Source organism: Miniopterus schreibersii (assembly GCF_964146895.1).
Source record: "Miniopterus schreibersii genome assembly, chromosome: 6".
In the NCBI taxonomy this organism is placed as follows: Eukaryota; Metazoa; Chordata; class Mammalia; order Chiroptera; family Miniopteridae; genus Miniopterus; species Miniopterus schreibersii.
In genome coordinates, this window is record NC_138107.1 from 87,080,261 (window position 1) to 87,094,853 (window position 14,593).

At 51.0% G+C, this 14,593-nt stretch overlaps 1 protein-coding gene across 3 annotated transcripts in view; it reads left to right on the plus strand.

Moving 5' to 3' along the window:
* The first annotated feature begins 204 nt into the window (after window positions 1-204).
* The window catches only part of IGF2R (insulin like growth factor 2 receptor), a 97,281-nt gene continuing 82,892 nt past the window's right edge, over window positions 205-14,593 (plus strand). For all 3 annotated transcript variants that reach the window (XM_081141557.1, XM_081141555.1, XM_081141556.1), the window contains exon 1: window positions 205-395. In XM_081141557.1, the coding sequence (XP_080997683.1) occupies window positions 247-395 (149 nt within the window). In that variant the 5' untranslated portion in view covers window positions 205-246. The remainder of the gene's footprint in view (window positions 396-14,593) is intronic.

The window sequence follows — 14,593 nt, forward strand, 5'->3', positions numbered from 1 at the left end:
GAGTCACGTGAGCGGGGCGGGGCGGGGGCGGTGCCGCCGGCGGTCACGTGACGCGGTTCCGGGGCCGCCGCCGCCGCCGCCGCCGAGCCCAGCCGAGCCGCGCGCCCCTCGGGCTCTCACTCCGCTCCCGCTCCTCTCGCGCTCCTGTCCGCCTCCACCCTGGCGGCGCTCCCATGTCCCGGGCGCGGCCCCCGGCAGCCGCGCGCCGCTAGCCCCGCGCCCGCCGCGCAGCCCGGGCCCTGCGCGATGGGGGCCGCCGCCGGCCGGAGCGCCCACCTGGGGCCCGCGCCCGCCGGCCGCCCGCTGCGCTCCCTGCTCCTGCTGCAGCTGCTGCTGCTCGTCTGGGCCCCGGGCGCCGCGCGGGCCCAGGGCGCCGAGTTCCCCGAGCTGTGCAGGTGGGTGGCCCGCCCGGCGCAGGCTTCGCTCGCGGTGCCCCCGGCGCGCAGCGGGAATGGGTGGGGGGCGGGGGCGCTCGGGGGGAGGGTCTGGGGTCCCCGAGTCGCCTCCAGTCCAGGTTTGGGTCCCCCTCCCCGCCCCCGAGGGAAAGTTGCCCGCGTGATGGTGAAGGAAGAGACACGGAAGGAGGGGTCGTGCGCGCGGGCGGGGCGCGGGGGGCGCGGGGCGCGCGCCGCCCCGGTGCTGGCCCGGGGGCCGCTGCCTGGCCACTTGTGGCTGTCACCAAGTCCGCGGTCGCTTTGTGTGCGACTGCGGGCTGCCGCGACCCGGCCGGGGGGCGCGCCGCGGGCACCCTCGCGCCCCGCGCCTGCCCTCGCGGGGCGCGCCTGCGAAAGTTGGAGGGCGCAGGAGCTACGGCTTCGCTTTGTTCCCACTGCGCGCTGCCTCCAAGTTCCAGCGGCGGGGCGCGCCGAGGCCCCTCCGTGTGCAGAGGCTCGCGCCCAGATGGCCTTGGAGTCGGGACGTTGGTTTCACTTGCTGATTGATTTCCTCCGTGTGGGTTTTCCCTGTTTTCTTTTAAGGAGCATTTCCACAGCAAGTGACTGACCTTTTTTGATGGAAGAATAGGGGGTGGCCATCCTGTCCCGGCTTTCAGCGTTTCTCCCTCCACTTCTCCGAGCCTAACTTCCTGTCTCGTTGCTCACATGATGTCATTGTCTCGTGCGGATTATTGTAGTGGAGCCTTTTGCTCTGGGAACCATGATTGTGTAACCGCTGGTTCCATCGAGGGCTCTCCGTTGTCTGCGATGGCGAGGAGCCCCGGGGCCCGGGGAGTGCCGGTGGCCAGACCTTTCTGACCCGCCTTCTCTGGACTGTTGAGGAGGATGGAAAATCCAGCCTCCCTCCCCGCTTTGGTATAAAGAAAGCAGGATGAAAAGTTCAGTAAGACTAGAGGACAGTCCGCAGCCCCCCTTGGCCCTAGCAAGTTACTTCTTAGAATAAAGTGAAGTCGAGCCCACTTTTGAGCTGAACTCGGAGTTTGTGGGGAAGACTTAGGGGGTTCTTTTTCTTTCCACCTACCGGGGATGGTCTTATTGGCACCCCCACCCCCGGTTCAGAACTTGCAGAAATTATTTCCCTAAGGAGAGCGAGGCTGAGCTCACAATAGAAACTCTTTGGCAAGACCCATACTCTTTCTTTCGCCTGGATTTGGGAGCGGGGAGGGCTGCTGGAGGGAGGGTTTGCTGCACATTTCTTCCTAGGCCAGTTAGCTGCCCTGAGATACATAGTTACTCACCTAGTGAGCATAATGCACAGAAAAGGGCTGCAGCTAAGCAAGGTCGGGCTGAGGCGGACATTGAAAGAGGTTTTGAATCATGGCTGCTGTGACCAACCTTATGTCTAAGAAATTAACCCAGCTGAGCTAGCGATGTCCAAGTCTTGCTCTTGTTAGCAAATTGGAATTTATTTCTTAATAGTTAAGGTTAAACTTGGCCTCAAGGGCAGACCCACACTGGGTGGCTAGTGCGGGGGGAAGGGGGGGCTCACGTTTGCTTTAGTTTAGTCACCACAGCGCCTTGAACCTGCATTCATTAACCTCATCTCTAGGTGGAACACGGCCTCTCCGTTTGGGTAGAAGATGGCCTTTGTATCTTTAAATACTTCCTCCTACCTTCATAGGTGGGCATAACTGAGTGCCCGTTACAGTGCCTGCAGGGCGATACGCATGGTTAGTATGATAAACGTGCCCTCTGCAGTCTGAGGGTATCTTTGAAGTGGGTGTATTTACTTTTTCCTGGGACAGCAGATCCCTCAGTCGGTTCAAAGGGCTCAGAGGGCCCTACACTTTTTCCCCTTTGTCTTCTGCTCTGTGGCTTCGCACTGATACTTCTCCAGAGCCACGTGTAAGCTCTCCTTTCAACCCAGTACGTGCCAAGTGAACCTCTTCCTATTTGTTTCTGTTTTAAATGGATACCTTGGCCTAGATGCTTCTTAAGACATTTTCCTGGGGGGGGGGGGGGGGTGAGAGAGAGAGAAATCCATGTACTTTTTTTTTGAGATAACACTGGATAAAAGTTCCTTGACTCTAGCACACATTTGAAGAGTGAGGATGTGAGCTGATCATTTTTAAAAAATCCAGTATGAAAAGTTCTGTGCAACATCACCAAAGCAGGCTGTGTCGAGCTGCCTTTTCAATGCAGTCCTGGGTGTCCATTTGGCTGAAATGTAAACAGCTCACCCAGGTCTCCACTAGGAGCATGAGAAGTCGACTTCTTTGTTTGTGTAGCTTGTCTATGGAGACACAGGGTTGCACTCCAATGTTTGTCCATTGGGTATTTTCCATTGAAATGGTCTAATTCATTGTGATTTGGTGCCCAGGGCAGTCCCCAGAAACCCCTCATCCAGGCCACAGGTCTAATTAGATCCCTAATAGTAAATTCTCATCGCCTCTAAAATATGGAGTTGAAGTTCTGGGGACACAGCCTCTCCTCTGGAATCCTAGAGGGACTTTTCATCTGCAGTCCTTTCAGACCAACAGGAGAGGAGTCCGGGTCTGCTTCAGGGTGCTTGCACTTGGTGGGACCCTTGGATGGGAGCAAAGCTTGGGGGCGAGCAGTGGCTTTGGCCACTCCGGGGTTGAGGGTGGTGGGCAGGGGTGCAGTTCCTGGCGCAGTCAGTTGTTGGAACTTTCAGCAGCAGCTTGAATTAAACCGTGCACATGGAGAGAACAGGCCGCTGCTAGCTGTGCACAGAAAAGCAGGGACGCCACAGGCACGTTTCCCAAAGCATGCCTGGCTGTACATGGCACTTATTTAGAGCACTTGCTCTTTGGTGACTCAGTTGTATTTTCTAGGTGTTGGGGGTTGCTGTACCAGGTGAGTCCTGTGCTGTTGGTGATTCTTGACCACAGTTTCAGCTATTTCTTGGGAGGTGGTGTGCTGGTAGAAAGAACTCATTTCCCGAGGCCAGTGTGACGGCTGCGGGACTGGCACGTACAGAGATCTTGAGGCCGAGGGAATGTTGTGCTGCTGGTGAGGAATGTATGTGAGTGTCAGTGGACCAGTGAGAGAGAGAGAGGGAGAGAGGGAGAGAGGGAGAGGGAGGGAGGGAGAGGGAGGGAGGGAGAGGGAGAGGGAGAGGGAAAGGGAGGGAGAAGAGGGGAGGAAAGGAGAGGGGCAGGGGCCTCGCCAAGCAAAGTTGCCAGAAGTGACCAAAATGCTCTGTGAATCTACTCACTGCTGTGTGATTCACACTTCCTAAAGTGCTGTCTTACACGCATCATAGGTGAGCTTCCACCCTTTATTTAGGTGTTAATGTTCTTAATGAGTGAAGTCTTAACAGTTTGTACTAGTTATAAAATAATGCATTGGGCAGGCTTGACTTAAGTAGTTAAATACTTTAAAATTTATTCAGAACAAGTTTTCCCCCAATTGTTTGGGTATAAATCCTGGAAGTTTTTATTACATCGAGGACGAGAGGATAGCGAAGCCAGCTGGGAGTTGAGGTTGGTTTAGTTGCTGTCTCTAGATTTTTTTTTTCCCCCTGCAAATTTTTTTTTTTTTTCCGAAGGAACAGTGCTTATATGCTTAATTTGGGCCACATGTTAAACTTGGACCACATCCATTTGTGTGTGTACATTTCTTGCAACAATAAGTGTGTAGAAGTCCAAGATTGTTAATTATGGGTACATTAGACCGCGTGCATTATTTCTTAGAACAACTTCCTGACAAATTCCCAGGCAATGAATTCCTGATCGGGCTTCACATCTTTTATCAGTTTCACAGAGGAATTTTTAAAAGAGGGGGTTGAGGAAAAGAATTGGAACCTTCTCATCTTCATTTTGATCTTGGCATATAGAACTGCATTGTGCTGGGCAGAGAGAATTCAGCAGGGTTCCAGAACTGGGACTAGGGGCAGAGAGTAGCTCATTACTTCGCAGGTACTGTTCTGTTCTTTCTTTCCTTTTTTTAAATCCTCTCCCGAGGATATTTTTTCCATTGCTTTTTCAGAGAGTGGAAGGGGGAGAGAGAGAGAGAGATACATTGATGTGAGAGAGACACACATTAATTGGTGGCCTCCTGCACGCACCCCGCCAACCAGGGGCTGGGGATCGAGCCTGCAATGGAAGTATGCGCCCTTGGCTGAAATTGAACCCAGGACCCTTCAGTCTGCCGGCGGATGCTCTAACCACTGAGCCAGACCGGCCAGGACCTTTTCTTCCTTTTTACTGCCCCAGAAATGGAGACTTCTCAGTAATTCTCCTGCTGGTCATGGAGGGTGTGTGAGGAGGCGGGTGAGGCTCAGATTGGGTGTGCTCATGGGTCCTTTGTGTTTTCCTCACAGCTGACTCATGACCAGTGAGGGACAGAGGCCTGAATTTATGCTAGGAGTGCCTTCTCACCTTTAATCCTGACGAGGTGACACAGGATTCACTTACTCCCCAAGTGATTCTTTAAGCAGAGGGGAAAACTGGGAGGGGCTAGAGCTGGAATGGAGACACCTCAAACGGAATGTGACACTGGGATCCCCAAAGATTGTGTTGGCCTTGGCCTTGGCCTTGGCCCTTCTGCCCAGGGAGGCAGCAGCCACAAACACTCTCCTCTCCTTATTTTTGTTAATTTTAAATAATGTGTCATCTTAGTTTTGATTTTTTGATCCAAGAGTAGCCTAGATGTTACTACTTTTTGACTTTTATGAATAAAGGTGGTGTGAATATTTGTGTATAAGATTTTGTGTGGACACGTGCATTCTTTTTTGGGGGGTGGGGATGGGGGAAGATACTTGAATGGCGAGTGTTTAACTTTATGGGAGCTGTGAAGCTGTATTCAGAAGTGGTTGCCCATTCTGCATTCCCACCAGCAATCTGTTCCATTTGTCCCACATCTTCTGCCAACACTTGATGTTATCAGTCTTTTTAATTTTAGCCATTCTTGTGGGTTTGCACTTGTATCTCTGTGGTTTTAATTTCATATCCCTGCTGATTCATGATGTTGAGTATTTTTTCTTGTATTTATTGTGATGCCTAATGATGTTCAACATCTTTCATGAGCTATTGACTGTTTGGATGTCTTTTGTAGTGTCTGTTAAAAACAGTCTTTTGCCACTTGCCCCTTAAAATTTTTTGGGGGGTCATCTTATTGAGTTTTAAGAAGTCTTTATGTATTCTGGGTACAAGTCCTTTCTTAGGTATGTGTAATGTGTATAATGAGTATTTTTTCCCCAGTCTTTGGCTTGCTTCTTTTCATTTACTTAATATATTCTTTGGAAAACAGATATTTTAAAAAATTTCCATGAATTCCAATTGATGTTTTTTTTTTAAATTTTTTTAATTGTGCTTTTTTTTTTTTTTTTTTTAAAAGTCTTTATTGATTTCAGAGATAGGAAGGGGGAGAGAGAGAGAGAGAAACATCAATGATGAGAGAGAGTCATTGATCGGCTGCCTCCTGCACACCCCCCACCGGGGATCGAGCCTGCAACCCAGGCTTGTGCCCTGACTGGGAATCGAACTGTGATCTCCTGGATCCTTGGTTGATGCTCAGTTGCTGAGCCGCACCCGGCCTGGCAGTTTGTGCTTTTCGTAGCCTAAGAAATCCTTGCTTACCCCCAAGGTTTCACAGCCTCAGCACCCTTGACGTTGGGACTGGATAACTCTTTGTGGTGGAGGCTGTCTTGTACACTGTGGGATGTTAAGCAGCATCCCTGGCCCCTGCCCGCTAGATGCCAGGAATACCACTCCCCAACCCCATTTGTAACAAACAAAAATGTCTTCACACGTTTCAGATGACTTTTGGGGTGGGGCACAAAATTACCTCCAGTTGAGAACCATTGGACTACTCTAAGGTCAAATAGATTTTCTCCTATCATTGTTTCTAGGAATTTTATAATTTTAGATCTATGTTTAGCCCTAAGAACAGTTTTTGAGTTAATTTTTAAAAAATATGTTTTTATTGATTTTTTTTTTTAAATTTTAGATAGAGAGAAAGGGAGAGGTGGGGTGGGGGAGAGAGGAAAATCAATCTTTGCTGCCTTCTGTATGCATCCCCAACCAGGGATCGAGCCCACAACCTGGGCATGTGCCCTGACCAGGAATGGAACCGGTGACCTTTTGGTGCATGGGACTAAGCTCCACCAACTGAGCCACACTGGCCAGGGCTGAGTTATTTTTATGTATGATATGAGGAAAGGGTGAAAGCTTTTTTTAAATTAATACATCTATTTCTATTTACTAATATTTTATGTAGGATGCTTGCAGCTGTTTTTAAGTGCGATTGGGCTGTGATTTTCTTTGCTGTTCTTGGCTGACTTTAGTACCAAGCATATGTTTGCTCTGTGGAAAGAGCTAGGTAGATTTTAATATCTTCTATACCGTGGAACAGTTTTTGTGTAGGACCGACATTTTCTCTTCCTTACATTTTGTTAGAACTCACCAGTAAAACTGTCTGGCGCCTTCTTGGAGTTAGGATGCAGTGGGGGAGGAGTCTGCATTATAGTTTCAGTTTTATCTGTTTTATCTGTTCAGATGTTCTACTTTTTCTTGAGCCAATTTTGATAGCCTGTGTTTTCCTAGAGAATTTGTAATTTTAATTTTGTATTTATATATAAATATGTAGCATGCTACTTCTGTACTTTTGAAAATACTGTGTATATCTGGAGGTAAGTTTTAAAAATTCCTGATCTTTATTTATACATTTCCCCTCCTTAATCACATTTACTAAAGGTTTATTTACCTTTTTTAATCTTTTCAAAAGAAGTAGCATTTTTGGTTCACCATCTCTGTCACAGCTTATTGTTGATTTTATTAATTTCTGTTTCTCTGTGACTAACTTCTATCTCAAGTTTCTTTTCCTAGTTTGAGATGCATTTAAAGCTATAGGTTTCTTTGTCCTGAGGACCATACTACTCATAGGATCTGGTACGTAGTTTTTAATTCTTCAATTCTAAATATTTCCTTCATGGACCCAAAAGTTCTAACTATTTCAACTTCCTGAGCTCATGAATTTTTTAGACTGTTTACCCCCAGGTGAATGGATTTTTCCCCTCATTGTGGCCGGTAAACGTGGTAGAATTTATTGACATTTCCCTTGTGGCCTAGCACCTAGTCAAGCTGAGAGTGTTCTGTGTGTTTGGAAAAAATGTTCTCTCTTTGAGTCAGGGTTTCATTAATGTGCTGCTCAGCCTTGCCTTATCCTAGCTTATGCTCTGTCCGGCTCCACTGGCCTTTTACTCTTTGTATCTGGCTACCGCTTTGGACAGGGCTCCATAGAATGTCTGGTGTCCTGTCTCCCAGCTTAGCAGTTCTCCTGCTCATAAGCTCTTCAACCTTTGTGCGTGTGTGCGTGCGTGTGTGCGTGTATTTCAACAAGGTCTCCAATCCATGTATATTAACCACTGCCTGCGCTTTCTTCAGGGAGGCCCCTCGGAAGAGGCTGCAAGGTTCTGCTCTGGTTGCTCTGTTTGTTCTCGCTCCTTGGGCCCGGTTTCCCGTTGGTGTTTGCAATATTGTTTTTGTGGTGCTGGCGCTCTGTGGCCGCTGGTGATTCCTGAGGGTGCTGTTTGCGGTACGGTTCCTTCTGGACATGCGTTGCCTCTGTGCTGCAGCTGTGTGGAGTCAGATGGAAGCAGTTGTTGGAGCTTGGCTAGAAATTGTTTTGGGGGAGGCTGGGGGATGGGCAGGGCGTTCCTCTGGCTGCTGTGCCTGTGTCAGGCCTTCGAGTCTTAGGTGCTTTTCCGCCCTCCCCATAATGACCCCCAGCCTGTTCCTGCCAGGAGACAGCTGCTCAGCCCCCGTTGATGGCAGTTGGCAGGGTGCAGTGTGTTCTGCCTGCAGCTGGAGCGGGAGAGCTGGATTATTGAGTTGGCTGTGGCAGACCCCTTCTTTTCTCTGGATCTCAGTTCCCTCCTCCAGCGCCATGGGCCTCAAGTTGGGAAGTTGCTGTCCTGGTTTTAAATCCATACTCTTCCTTTCTTCCACCAGTTGTAGGGCTTCAGGAAAGTTAGTGATCCTCTGAGGTCTTAGTTGCCTTGTGCCCATAGCGGTTTTAGGGTTGGTAGGAGAATTAGAAGGCTTGTAGGTGGCTGGCCCACCTTCAGGGTTCAGGAGTGGTGGGGGTGGAAGTGACTGCTTTTTCTCTGTAAGTTGGGGCTGCTGTGTTAGATCAGAGATATTTTTAGCCTGTTACTCTGTACCCCGGGTTCCCATTAGTGCCTCAACCAGAGAGCGTTTCTTATGTATCTGTTTTATGCATTGGCTCTCCACGAAAGAATCTTTTGGAGAAAGCAACGTTTCCATCGTTGAAAAAAGGTTTAAAACCGCTGGACTGTGATTCTCGGGGTCCATTTTGCATCCAGAGTTCTGTGGTTTCGAGGTATGCACCCTGCAGGATTCCTTCAGTGCGAGTAGCAGAAGGCCCCACTCAAATTCCCTCAAACAAGGAGGGGCTTGAGGATCGGAGGTGTGGGATTTGGGCGGGTGCCAGGTGCCATATGTCGGGCGGCCCGGGGCCCCTTCCTGCAGTTTTCTTGGCTTCGCCCTCCCTTCCTGTTGTGGCTGCTGCGCTTCAGTGGGAGTCGAGAAGTCCCTGCCGACTTCTGCGTGGGCGGCAGTGGTCAGAGGGGCTCCCGCCCGGCAGACCCCACCAGGTGGGGACAGGGAGAGAGCGCAGGCCGGTGGGAAGGTTTGAAAGCGCTTTGCGAAACCTCTGTGTCGTACAAGAAACAGCTGCCGCAGGCTCGGGTGTCGAGGTGCCCAGAGCCATGCGTCATGCGCCTATTTTTGTGCCTGCGTTAGGCAGTGCTGAGCACGCTGGGGGAAATCCCAGGCCCTCTAGTTCCTGTGACACTGCCCTTCTGCTCGGCTGGAGACCTTTGGTGGGATTTTCCTTTTCCTTTCTGTGCTTTTAGATTCCCCTGGGGCAGTGTCCTTCAGAGAACTGGAGGAGCGCAGCTTCCCCAGGCCGGGGGGCAATTCCTACGCGCAGTTCTGTCCGTCAGGCCCGGAGAGCTGGAGCGAAGAGAGGCTGTGAGGCTCGGTCTCAGTTTCCGTCCGGCACACGGAGGGACCAGAGGCAGGTCCAGGAACGTGGCAGCAGTGGAGAGTGGCTTTTGAAATCCCGTTGCCAGTGGGGGCCTGGGAGGAAAGTTGAGAGCCGCCTTTCACCGGAGTCTCGGAGGCTGTCACCCTGCACGTGCTCCGCCCTCGCGTGTGCGGCTTGCACGCGGAGAGCTCGCCAGGAGCCCGGTGCCCACCGGACTTGATTGTGTGTAATGTTAATTTGTTGCCCTCGGTAGGCTCTCTCCGCTCTAAAACCAGTTACACACCCTGAAACACGGTTTTGTACTGAAAAACAACAGAAACTCCCCAGCAGTCCCTGCTCCGCGCCCCTGGCTTGTAAATAGAAACCCAAACCACCGGCGTGGAAGCGCTGAAGAACTGGGTTCCTAGAAGTGACAAGGGCAAGTCTCACTGAGTCACCCTCGGGGGCCCTGCCCCCTGCATCTGCTGTAGAAGTGTTACCACAGAGTGCGAAACCAGCCGGCCCCCCCTCCTGTCTTCTTAGAGTTGGCCCCTTAGAGGAGGCGGAGGAGTTAATGGCCTTGGGTGGCATTCAGAGGTGGTGGGGGCGGGACTGCTCTGTTTGGGGTGCACCGTCCTGACCTTTCTGTAAGATGATGTTTCAGCAGAGACCAGGAAGGACATGAGAGTGAACCATGCATCTAATTGGGGGGTCCTCTGGAGGGAGCATCGCTGACATGCTTGGGAAACGGCAAAGGGGCTGTCGCGCTGGAGCAGTGTGTGACCGAGAGAAAAGGAAGAGGCCAGGGAGCAGGCCGAGCGCGAGGGGCTGGGTCCCGAGGGCCGTGGCAAGGACTGGCTTGTATGTGGGGGAGGAAGGAGTCTGGGAGATTTTGAGCAGAAGAGTGACACAGGGTAGGCGTGGCCAAGGGGGAGGCTGGGAGTTTTGACAGACCAGGTAAGAAGTCGTAGGCTGGCCCAGGGTTGTAGCATTTTCCACCCAGTGCTGTGGTGGAAAGTGGTCAGGTTCTGGATGTTTTGAAGGTGAAGATGATATGGTTTGCTGATGGCTGGTTATGGGGTGTGAGGAGAGAAAGAAGAAGATTGCGTGGTGCAGTGGAAAGAATGGAGTTGCCATTTCCAGAGATGGGGAGGCCTGCGGGAAAGGCACCTTAGAGGAGGAGAAGGCGTTTCGCTCGGCCCTGCTGGCGTTGAGAAGCCTACTAGACACCCGAGTGGGGAGGCTGGGTGGGCAGTGACACTGTGCCTCTGGGTTTAGGGCAGTGCTGTGGGCTGGGGATATCCATTTGGGAGCTGCTATTGTACAACTGGGAAACCCCTGGGTGGGATTGCTGAGGAAGTGACAGAGCTGTACCCCGTGACAGAGGTGTACCCCACAACAGGGAACCAGCAGAGGGGGCCGAGGAGGAGCTGCCGGGGAGATGTGAGCGCAGGGCCTATGGTTAGTTGCTCAATGGATATTCCTTCTGTTCTTAAAATCTCCTAAGGATTAGGTGAGATAACCCTGTTCTTCTTAAAAGAACACGTACAGAGGATGCCTGACCGGGCACCACAGGAGTGTGTGTATGTGTGTGTGTTTCCTTGTTGCTGAGCCCCATCTGCCAGTCCGACCCTTGACCCCAGCATCTGCAAAGCAGTGACGTTTCCTGTGTCACCTTGTCGGCCCGGTGAAGAGCTAGCTAGCACCTTTGGATGGCCGTGCTAGCATCATGAACTAACCAGCTGAGCTGACTGGTCGGGCTCTGAAGGAAGGACACTGTGTCTGGGAGGGGTTTCTGGGACATTGGTGACACTGGTTCGGGGACTGAGCTTAAGGTTGGAATTCTCTGCCATGGGCTGGGTTGACTTTCAAGGCAGTTGGATTCAGACATCCGTGTAATTAGGAAGGAGGTTTAGCCTATAATCCAACCTTCCTTATGCATATGGGGCACAGAGCATGAGAACATCCAGGTAATTACTCTGATTTTTAGAAAGTCCTCCCAGAGCAGGGTTTAGGGTTGACGCTCTGGCTTGTATCCTGGTCCCTTAGAGTGGAACTGAGGCGAAACGCAGGAGCTGTTGTCACAGAGGGAGGCCAGGCCAGGCCTTTTGGTAGCTCTGTGCTGTGGAGGGTCACTTTCCGATGGATTCAGGACTCCGTGTGTGTGTGTGTGTGTGTGTGTGTGTGTGTGTGTGTGTGTGTGTGTGTGTGTAGCTGTCCTGTCTGAGTGATCCCAGGAGGCTGCTGGTATGTGTGTATGTCTGTCCTGAGCGCCCCCCAAGGCTGCTAGTGTGTGTGTGTGTGTGTGTGTGTCCTGACTCCCCCCCAGAGGCTGGTAGTGTGTGTGTCTTGAGCCCCCCGAGATGGTTGATGTGTGTGTGTGTGTATATGTCCTGAGCCTTCCTTTCCCCCATCTCTCCCTTGAGCTCCATCAACTTGGAGCAGATGGCTCAAGACAAGGTCCTCTCCCTTCCGCTCCCCTCCAGTTCCTTGCCAGTGTCATGTGACATTCCTTTAGGAGGCCCCAAACCAACTTAAACATTTTTTGTAAGCTTAATTTTTAGCAGCCTGAATCCTGTTTATCCAGATGAAAGCCTTCGATCATAGTCTCTCGAAAGCTCTACGTTCCCAGTCTCGATTTTCCTGGCAGCGACCTTTTGGGGTGGCTCAGTTTTGTAGACCAGGAAGCTGGGGCTCGGAGAAGTGCAGTATGACTCACACAGCTGGTCAGGGTGCGGCAGGAGTCAGGGCTGGGTCTGTGGGCTCTTCCCCCTGTTGCCATGCCCCTTTCTGAGTGACACCCACCTCCGTTTCACATGACCCCTGTCAGTCACTCGTGATGCTGGTTTTAAAAGCTTTGCTGGGCCCCCGTTGCCCCCCCGCGCCCGATGCTCTGGTGTGGACCTAGTGCCTTGCTTCAGCCGGATCCCTCTCCAGCCAGCTGGCTTCCTGCTCCCAGACCCTGTGGAACCACCAGGGAAAGACCAAGACTGCCTGGCACTTCTTGCCTTTTCTTTCCTTTTCTTCTTTGCAGGCCCCATATCTTTTCCACAGCTTTGTGGGTTTGTTAGAATAGGAAGTGAAGTACTTCCTGTATAAGCTTTGGCCATGCTGTGTCAAACGCAGTGTCCCCTGGCCTTCAGATCGCCGTGCAGATTATCACGCCAAATCAGATTTTTTTTTCTTTCAGTGTCAGCAGCAGAAAGTTGGTGACAAGCCCTGGCCACTGTGGCTCAGTGGTTAGAGGGTCAGGCCAAGGGCCGAAGGGCCGAGGGTTCGATTCCCAGTCAAGGGCACGTCCCTGGGTTGCAGGTTCGATCCCTGTGCCGGTCTGGGCGCATGTGGGAGGCAACCAGTCGATGTGTCCTTTTTACATCCATGTTTCTTCCTCCCTCCGCCCCTCCCTACCTTTGTCCCGCTCTAAAAATCAGTGGAAAAAATATCCTTGGGTGAGGGTTAACAAAAAAGGGAAAATTGACAGAAGTGACATTCGTGGAAAATGTCCATTTTGGTTGACCCTGCCTCCTTTCATGCTCTGCTTTTTGCCTGCCCCCCCCCCCCCTTTATTCTTCCCCTTCTTAGTTTTAAGAGACTGTTGCAGATTTTTGAAGGGTACGGGGCTGGATGTAGGAGCTAAGAAACTCTCTGATCATGATAAGGGCCAGTCATGAGCCAAACAATTTCCTCAATGTTCTGTCAGAGGACTTGGATGCAGGCCAAAGTAGGAAAATCTTTTTTTTCTCTTTTCTTTATTGATTTTTAGAGAGAGGAAGGGGGAAAGATTGAGAGGGGGAGGGAGAGAGAGAGAAAGAGAGAGAGAGAGAGAGAGGGAAAGAAACATCACTTTATGGTCCCACGTATTTATGTATTCATTGGTTGCTGCTTGTATGTGTCCTGACCGGGGATTGAACCCGCAACCTTGGCGTACTGGGACGACGCTCTAACCAACTGAGCTACCTGGGCAGGCAGGAAAATCTCTTTTGATGTTCAGATTGGAAAGACTTTGCATTCCCTTTGTTCTCCAAATTTTAGATTTGCCGCTCACTCTGGATTTGGAAAAACAGTCCTCTAGCCAGTGGCCATGTTTTGTGAATTTAGCTCGTATATCACCAACTTTTTTTTTTTAAGGAAACCAAATTATAGATTTACACATGCTTGTTCACTTTATTACTGATTCCTCTATCCTGCTTTATATATGGATAATTGTAGGCCAGTAATAAAATGTCTAATAGCTACGTGACCATTTCTGTAACCCCAGGACTCAGAACCAGGGAACTAGGACATATTTCAAAAGTGTCTGGCTGTGCGGCCACACGTGAGGCAAGGGCAGAATAAGGGCTCATGTTGCAGGGAAGGAACTCAGTTTTCCAAGGTTTTTTTTTTTTTCCTGAGGGTTGGGCATACTATACATTTTATAACTGAATTTTTTATACTTTATTTTAGATGTTAGCTGATTTTAAAATGAAAGAACCCCAAATTATATTTTACAAGGTATTGTAGGTTTGCAGTGCTCAGCGATGACATATGTGGAAACTTGAGAGGCGTTGCCGTAAGACACTGATGTCAAATGCTTTAAAAATATTGTCCAGTTGAACTTCGGCCTCTGGCTTTCTCTTTTGCATTTTCCCTTTCTTTTGAACAGATGTGCGCGGAGGTGCGCCCAGCGGAGACGGCCCGCGGGCTCGGGCCCGCGCCCTGCGCTCGGGCCGCGTGCTGGCTGCTGTCTGCAGCGCGGCCCGCGGCTGGGTTGGTCTTGACGGGATGGTTCTCGGTGGCGTTGGCGGGAGCAGCACTGGGAAAACCGAAACGCCTTCCTGCCTCTGGGTTGGTTGACAGTGTATTACTTGTGTGCTTCCTTCTAATTGGTAATCTGCCAACACCTTTCAGGATATTATGAAATTTAAACCAAATGAGGTTAAAATGGAACCTCTGTGCCACTTAACAAACGCGGCCTGAGCGTGGCCGTCCGCGATGGTTCTGGCAGAGGCCGTGGGATTACAGTCAGGGCCAGACAGTCCTCAGCTTTCTGCAAGGGAGGCACTCGGCCTGTGTGCTCGGCGTGTAGGGGGAAATTAATTGTCCATGTCCAGGGCATATTTCAGCCACACAGGTCCCTTTAACATCAGAGAGCTCTAAAAGTGATTTACCTTGGGCAGGACTTCAGCCCCCTCCCCCGGTCCCTG